The following is an 8,624-nucleotide window of genomic DNA, read 5'->3' on the forward strand; positions in this document are numbered from 1 at the left end:
TGACCTGGCAGCCAGGAATTTGGCCATGCCAAGCTATCAATGGTGGTTTCTTTCTCTTGTGCACTAATAGGGCAGCGCACTGGTGTGTTGAAATCAGTGGTTGAGAGTGGTGTCTACATGGTAAATCATTAACTATGGTTTACTGCATCAAGTGAATAATACCATTATTTCTAGCCCCCTCTCAACATATTGGCCTATGAGCAGCAGAGTTCAGTTTAAGCTTCTATTTTCCCTAATTTATCCTCCCTTAAGGTTTCCTTTCCCACTTATGGTTCTGTTTTCTGGGCCCGTGACATTTTGACCGTACAGTCATATTTCAGGTTACAGACGCTTCAGGTTGCATTTTTTCGGGTTACGGACCCACAGAAACCAGGAAGTACCGGAATGGGTTACTTCTGGGCTTCGGTAGTCGCGCATGCGCAGAAGCGCTAAATCGCACTTTGCGCATGCGCAGAAACACCGAATCGCAACCTGCACGTGCGCAGACGCGCTGCTGCGGGTTGCAAACACTGTGGGTTGCGAACGTGCATCCCACACAGATCACATTCGCAACCCGAGCGTCCACTGTACAATGAAGAGCAGTTTCCAACTAAAACAGAAAGCAACAGAGTGATCTAGAACAGCTTTCCTGTGCACAGAATACATTTTATTTTATAATAAATTAAACTTTCACCCAGACTTTTTAAAAAAGCAACCATGCCAATGTGGAAATATGGCAAACTGAATTTGATGAAGGGGGCGGGGAGAGAGAGAAGCCAAACTTTACCGCTTCATTCATTTCAAACTCCCACTCCAATTATCTTTTGCCAGGGTAAAGCAGCTGCCTTAGATACTGGGGGGATGGGGAGTGGTACCAAGATGTTGGAGAACAGAGTTGTGCATACTCCTGCCCTTAGGTGTGGTGGAAGACAGTGACCCAACGCCAGTGATGAAGTAAGATTCAGCTGGGAGTCCAGTCAGCTTCTGGTTTGGGATGAGGACACCATCTTGTTATTTTCTTCAGGCACAAAAAGGCTGGTCCTTTTCACTCACACAGCCAGGGGCCGATGAGACTTGAAGTCCAACAACTTACAGAGGGCCGCAGCGCCCCACCCCCTATTCCTGTATCGCTGCTCTATAGCACAGTTTCTGATTTCAGAACCATCATGGCTTTGTCCTGTGAACTACTGGAAATGGCAACCTTTTGTGAAAGTTGTGCATCTCTTTGGCTCTCAGAAGAGCCGCACTTGAGCATGTTCCAAATATCCATTCTTCCAGTTTCACTCACGAAGCAGTAGAGAATTGGGTCAGCTATACAGTTCAAACTCGTCAGTGCAGTTGTAATCCTGTAAGGTATAAACATCCTCTGAGCAGCGTCACAGCCACAGCCACAGTCACACTCACATGGCTCAACGATACTGCGAATGAACAGAACGACATGATATGGAGTGAAGCACAAAAAGAAAGTGACAACGATGCTCAGCAATAAGTGGTTGATTTTCCTTTTGTCCCTGTTCCGGGTTGCTTGATTGTTCTTCACGGCTCGGTATATTTTCTGGTAGCAGAAGACCATGATGGCTAGTGGGATTGCATACCCCACAACCACACGGTAAAAGTTCAGTTGGGCCTGCCAGTTTACTAGAGGATATGTATCATAACAAAATGTATGGTTTGTGGATACAAAAGTTTCATTAAATATGTCTTCGTTCTTTAAAACCTGATAGTTTGACATGATTTCGAAGGCCCAGACAAAGATAGAGGCAAGCAAGGCAAATCTTCTTGTACGCAAATAATGGAACCTCAATGGATAGACTACAGCTAAGTATCTATCAATGGAAATGCAGGTGAGAAATGCTGAGCTGGTGTAATAATTCAAGTACTTAAGGAAAACAGAAAAAGTGCAAAGTTGCTGGGAAAGGTCCCAGTTATCCTCATTCTGAGCATAATAAATCCATAGAGGCAGGGTCAAAGTGTAAAGCAGGTCAGCTAAAGCTAAACTTAAAAGATAGATGCCCAGCTCATTTTTTTGCTTTATTTGGCTGTAGGATATATAAAGGGATGCAGAGTTGGCAGGAATACTGATAATAATCAAAATGCTGTAGAGAACAGGAAACAAATGTTGATCTAGTTCGTAAGTTACAAGACAAGTTGTTTCATTGCATAATGATTTATTACAGGCCATTCTTTCCATTAAGACCAGTTCACTCCAGATCGAAGGGATATGATGCCAAAAATTACTAGTTGTCCCAATCCAATTTTGGGTCACAGAAGAGCAGATAATAGGTTCTTATGGTCCAGATTGTCAACCTTCACCAAAATGCAATTCACTGTGTTTTGTTTTTGTTTCTTTGCTGCAAAGGAGAGAAAGAAAAGATGCAATTAGATGGTTTGTTTAGTTACTCTGATCGAGACAATTGTCAATGACGCTCAAAGCAAAAAACAGTAGTAAAAGGATGGAGATGATTAAAAGTACTGCTGTACATCTGTCATTTTGGGTGGCTTTAGGGTCTCTTTCCCTCTTTTAAAATTCTGAAAGGAAGGAAAACTGAGCAATGAAGGACCATCTAGAAGGAATGGCTCATGTCCAGAACAATCTCTGAGGGAGAAAATAACACAGCACAGATTAGAATAGCTACAAAGAAGTACAAAAAGGGAGCCAATGTAGTTAAATTGCAGGATCACTTGCTGAAAGAGGAAAAATAAAAAGACCACAAACTGTAGTGAACTCTGATAAGGTAAGCAAAGGAAGAATGTGTGAAGCAAATTCCGAAAAGCAGAAAAGCAAACATTTATTTAAATGCACCATTAGCAAGAATCCACCCAATGAGACGGAACAAGGTCTAGACAAAGAAAAAATGTGGGGGGATTAAAATACCTGAGGGAGGACAGAGAGGTCACAGAGAAGGTAGATAAATTCTTTGCATTGGTCTTTACTGTGGAATCATAGAATTGTAAAGTTGGAAGGGACTACAAGTCCAACCACCTGCAATGCAGGAATCTCAAGTGAAGCATCCATGACAGATGGCCATCTAACCTCTGCTAAAAACCTCCAAGGAAGGAGAGTCCGTAACCTCCTGAGGGAGATTGTTTCCATGTCGAACAGCTCTTGCTGTCAGAAAGTTTTTCCCTGATGTTTATTTGGAATCTCCTTTCTTGTAACTTGAAGCCATTGGTTTAAGTCCTACCCTTCAGAGCAGGAGAAAACAAGCTTGTTTCCTCTACCATGTGGCGGCTCTTCAGATATTTGAAGATGAACATCATATCTCCTCTTTTCCAGGCTAAACATACCCAGCTCCTTCAACCATAAAGCTTGATTTCCAGACCCTTGATCATCTTGGTTGCCCTCCTTGGCACACACTCTTGTCAACATCCTTCCTAAATTGTGGTGCCCAGACTTGGACACAGTATTCCAGGTGTGGTCTGACCAAGGCAGAATAGAGTGGGACTATTATTTCCCTTGATCTGGACACTATATTTCAGTATAAGGCAAGTTTCTGTCTTCCTATATAACACAACATTTGGTTCAGATGACATTCATTCAAGAGTTCACCCAAAATACACTAAAAAGAAGAAGTACAGAATATGAAACAACATGGCTTAGTATGAATGAGTGAGTGAGGGCACTCTCTCATTCTGCCGCTTTGTTGCACTGAGGTAAAGCCATAGTTTGGCCCAGCATTTTGTCCAAACCCAAGTTCATATGTGGTTTGCCCAGATAAGTTCATACCTTAGATCTGGGCAAACCACGAGCCACTGATTGTTTGAAATTGGGCTGGGGGAGAAATTTGCATTTGCTGGTGAACCAACCTAATTCACGCTTCTGAAATAGGGGCAGGGGCAAAACACAGCCATCCTTCAAAATTCACACTTCTCTGTATTTTACAATGCAGTTTTCCAGCCAAGTAATGTTTACTAAACGAAATGCATTTACTAGAGTAAGGTGTGCATAAACATGCATATATGCCTGAAAACAGCATACAGAAATGAATTATAGAACAGGAAAACGCTTTGCAGAAATGTGTTTATTAGGCAAAATTGCAAGCAAATATTTGTATTAGGAGAAATTCTTACTAAAATGCTGCTAAATTTTCATGAGGATAGAAATGCGGAGAACTAAAGTTAAGAGGAGGGTGGAATGAGGAACTGAGAGAAACTGAAATTGACAGATTTGCCCATCTCTAGACTGGAGAGTGCTAAACCACAATCTAAGGTTTGCACGACATGCTAAACCAAAGAAGCCTCTGTGTGAGAGAGGCAGGGCTGGAGCAATGGTGCTCGCTATACACTAGTAATGTGAGACATTAATGGGAGTGGATATATGTCATTTGATCAGCGTTGTAGACCCTAGCCAATAAGCGCTTTGACCTTCAAGAATCCACACTGCACACTTGCTAAAATAAATGTAGTAGCAGGAGGGTGGGTGGGGGAGGAAGGTCACTTTCCAAGCTAATCTGTATGGATTTGTGTTTGGGGGGAAATAACTGTAGGAAGAGAATTATGACTATTATATTTATTTATATCCTGCCTTTTTCCCAGCCTGAGACTCAAGGTGGCTTACACAGATGAAACAGAACAAGCTAAAAACGCAGAAAAGACTATCATTAAAATGTAATGTGAGACATTAATGGGAGTTGATATATGTAATTTGATCAGCATTGTAGACCCTAGCCAATAAGCGCTTTGACCTTCAAGAATCCACACTGCACACTTGCTAAAATAAATGTAGTAGCAGGAGGGTGGGTGGGGGAGGAAGGTCACTTTCCAAGCTAATCTGTATGGATTTGTGTTTGGGGGGAAATAACTGTAGGAAGAGAATTATGACTATTATATTTTTTTATATCCTGCCTTTTTCCCAGCCTGAGACTCAAGGCGGCTTACACAGATGAAACAGAACAAGCTAAAAACGCAGAAAAGACTATCATTAAAATGTAGTTAAACACTAATAGAATTAAAATAATATACAAAGATCCATTAAAAACAAAGACAATAACAATAAAAAAACCCCCACAGCACCAGCCTTTTCCTTTAAAAGAGTCAGTTCACAAAGGCCTTTTGAAATAGAAAAGGACAGAAGGACAGAAAGGAGGGAGCCGGTCTAACTTTTTCAGGAAGGGAGTTCCAAAGTCTGGGAGCAGCCAGCAAGAAGCATTTGTCTGGGTTCCTGCTGATAACTTCGCATTTCTCCGAGTGCAGAAATATTTTTGTTTGGAAGCAGCTTTGAAATTGCTAGTCCTACTCAGAGTAGACCCATGGAAAGGCACGAACTTTAGTTATTCAGGTCCATTAACTTCAGCGGGTCTGTTCTGAGCAGGACTAGCACAGGATACAACCCTGGAGGTTTTTTATAGAGTTATAAACTGGTTCATAATACAGTGGTGCCTCACAAGACGAAAAGAATCCGTTCCGCGAGTCTCTTCGTCTTGCGGTTTTTTTGTCTTGCGAAGCAAGCCCATTAGCGGCTTAGCGGATCAGCTGATAAGCGGCTTAGCGGCTTAGCGGATCAGCTGTTAAGCGGCTTAACGGCTTAGCGGATCAGCTGATAAGCGGCTTAGCGGATCAGCTGTTAAGCGGCTTAGCGGATCAGCTGATAAGCGGCTTAGCGATCAGCTGTTAAGCGGCTTAACGGCTTAACGGCTTAGCGGATCAGCTGTTAAGTGGCTTAGCGGCTTAGCGGCTCAGCTGATAAGCGGCTTAGCGGCTTGGGAAAAAGGGGGGGGGGAAGGGAAAAAACCCTGCAGGAACTCGCAAGACATTTTCGTCTTGCGAAGCAAGCCCATAGGAAATTCGTTTTGCGAAGCACCTCCAAAACAGAAAACCCTTTCGTCTAGTGGGTTTTCTGTCTTGCGAGGCATTTGTCTTGCGGGGCACCACTGTAATTGCACTTGTGAAGTTGTTCTCCAGGACACACGCATATTATTGCAGGCTTCTGAAGCAGGGGGTATTAGTTAGCTGGCCATTACAGAGAGCAACTCTAACAGTGGTGTAACGTGGGCTGCCAGTGCCCAGGACCGCATGGAGGGGTAGGAGGGAAACAGATCAAGTACTCGTGCACATTCAACTGCCTAACGGCATCCGCATCACCCAGGAGATCACAGCCACAGAAATAAGAAAAGAAGAGTCATTCTGTTGTCTGGAAAGGTCACTTCCTGGTTCGTATGGAGAAGCCATTTTCAATGGAGCCCAGCAACGGAAACCCACAGCTGTATTGAGGTGGCACCAGGTGTTGAAATTTTTGTGCCCCTAACAATTTTGCACCTGGGGCAACCAGCCTTGTGCTATGCCACTGAATTCTAAACAGGTGTATTTAGAAGAAAATCCCACTAAGTGTGTTTAAGACTTCAGTCATAAAACTGAGCTCGGAATAGGGGTACTTTTGCCGAAGAACACAAGGAGAGCCTCCTTGTTCAGGCCAATGGCCCATCGAGTTCAACATCCTTTTCTCACAGTGTCAAATCCGATGCTTATGGGAGCCCTGAAAGCAGAGCTTGAGTGCAACAAGACTTTACTCACTTGTGATTCCCATCAACTGGTATTCGAAGGAGGATGAATATGCCCATCAATGATAGCCTTATCCTCCATAAATTTGTCAAATCCATAAACTCATATACTCAGAATTGTAGAGTTGGAAAGGACCATAAGGGTCATCTAGTCTAACCCCCTGCAATGCAGGATTTTTTTGTCCAATATGGGGCTCAAACCCACGAAGCTGAGATTAAGGGTCTCTTTTTATAACAATTTTTATTTGAATTTTCAAACAATTAACATATATACTTCAATAAATAACAATTTTGTCTTTGCTTGACTTCCCACCCCATTTCCCACGATATTTTAATTTATCCCTCTCTGCTGCACATTGCATGAGATTAAGAGTCTCATGCTCTACTGACTGAGCTATCTTCTTTGAAAGCTGTCCGTGTTGATGGCCATCAGTCTATTGCAGAATACTTGGAACTCAGAGAAGATTCAGCCACATTTCCTATCTATAGAAGCGCTCTCTCTATCTCTCTGCCAATACAGTGGTATTTGAATGCACTCAGAGATAAAGGGGACGATCGAGACCTGATTGAGAGATAAAGGGGACGATCGAGAACTCTTGTTGCACTTTTGTGTGAGTGCACGCTTGCATGCACACACTAAGGACAAAGGCATTTTCTGAAAGAGAGGACGGAGATTTACCAGGGACAGATTCCAGAAAGGGGAAAAAGAAGAAGAAGAAGAGTTTGGGTTTGATATCCCGCTTTATCACAACCCGAAGGAGTCTCAAAGCGGCTCACATTCTCCTTTCCCTTCCTCCCCCACAACAAACACTCTGTGAGGTGAGTGGGGCTGAGAGACTTCAGAGAAGTGTGACTAGCCCAAGGTCACCCAGCAGCTGCATGTGGAGGAGCAGAGACGCGAACCCGGTTCACCAGATTACAAGTCCACCGTTCTTAACCACTACACCACACTGGCAATTGGACAATTGGAGCACATGGCCGCAACCTTTTACAAAGCTGTTCTTTATTAATCTCCCCCTTAGAAGCTAGCTGCCCTCCACTGGCTTCCGAAACAGTTTAGTGGAGGGATCCAACAATTTATTTATTTATTTATTTCATAAAATTTATATACTTCTTGATTGTAAAAAGGACCGTGGAGCAGGTTTGACCCACCCACATCAACACAGGGCACAGGGAGGGGGGGAAAAGAAAAGAAAGCCAAGGGTGCACCTTGTGTTACATTCACTGACGGCCGCTGGCCAATCTATCCATACAATGCTCCAAAGCCTGGGCCAGAAAAACATTACTGATCTTTGTTTGTATATAGTTTTTAGAAGTTACAGGTCAATGTATTTTGAAACAGTTTATGTCATTGTCTGTCAAGAGGAAACCTCTTGTGTCAACCTTAGTTTGATGACATAGATGCCAAATCCCTGGGGCGCTGCGTGCCCAAACACCCACAAAATTCCCCATGAAAGTGCTGGGCACCCATAAATTTCAATGTCAGGGCCATGCACGCTGTATGGCACCCACAGTCAAAGGCCCAAGCTGGCACTGCTGTTTGATGATCTCGAACAGATCTCGTAGTTTCAGCCTTTATACATAGCCTGAAACCTGTATTTCTAATTAAAACCACTCAGCAGACCATATTTCGTACCAATATAAGAGAGTCTGTTAGTATTTTGTAAGAATTAGGACTTACCTTACTTCAGTTGTGACCTGCTCTGCTGCTTTGTTTTAGTTACTTTAGACACTTCAGCCTCAAAAGACAATGTGCTCTAATGAGAACCATTTCTCATGCAGAGACAGGAAATTGCTAGAGTAGTCTGCTTTGAGAGGTTAGGAAAAAGAGGAAACAACTTTGCAGTTGCTGGTGGTGATGGGAGGAAACCATGGTTTCTTTTCTGCCCACATGATCTGGAGCTTAAATCTTTTCACACTAATACTATTTGTACAGGGAAAGGGGCCATAAGGTTCACCAAGTCTTTAGCTTACCGAAGAGGGAACACTAAAAGGATTACTATAGGGTTGGAGAGTCAGTCTGGATGATATTTGTGGGGGTCTCTTCAAGGCCTGTGATGTTCTCTGTGAGAGGTAAAAACCTGCAAGAGAAAATCTGTTGAACCAGCCAGAGCAGTCTCTCTCTTAGGTGCTCTCACCAACATCTCA

General features: G+C 43.1%; 1 protein-coding gene across 1 annotated transcript; it reads right to left on the reverse strand.

Moving 5' to 3' along the window:
• Window positions 1-628: 628 nt before the first annotated feature.
• GPR65 (G protein-coupled receptor 65) lies at window positions 629-8,272 on the reverse strand. Its single transcript, XM_028707100.2, has 2 exons — window positions 8,158-8,272; window positions 629-2,330 (listed from the first exon to the last, which is right to left on the reverse strand). Exon 2 carries the CDS (start codon window positions 2,168-2,170, stop codon window positions 1,115-1,117), a length of 1,056 nt encoding a protein of 351 aa, XP_028562933.2. The 5' UTR covers window positions 2,171-2,330; window positions 8,158-8,272; the 3' UTR covers window positions 629-1,114.
• Window positions 8,273-8,624: the final 352 nt, after the last annotated feature.

The sequence above is a fragment of the Podarcis muralis genome, chromosome 1, assembly GCF_964188315.1.
Source record: "Podarcis muralis chromosome 1, rPodMur119.hap1.1, whole genome shotgun sequence".
Classification (NCBI taxonomy): Eukaryota; Metazoa; Chordata; class Lepidosauria; order Squamata; family Lacertidae; genus Podarcis; species Podarcis muralis.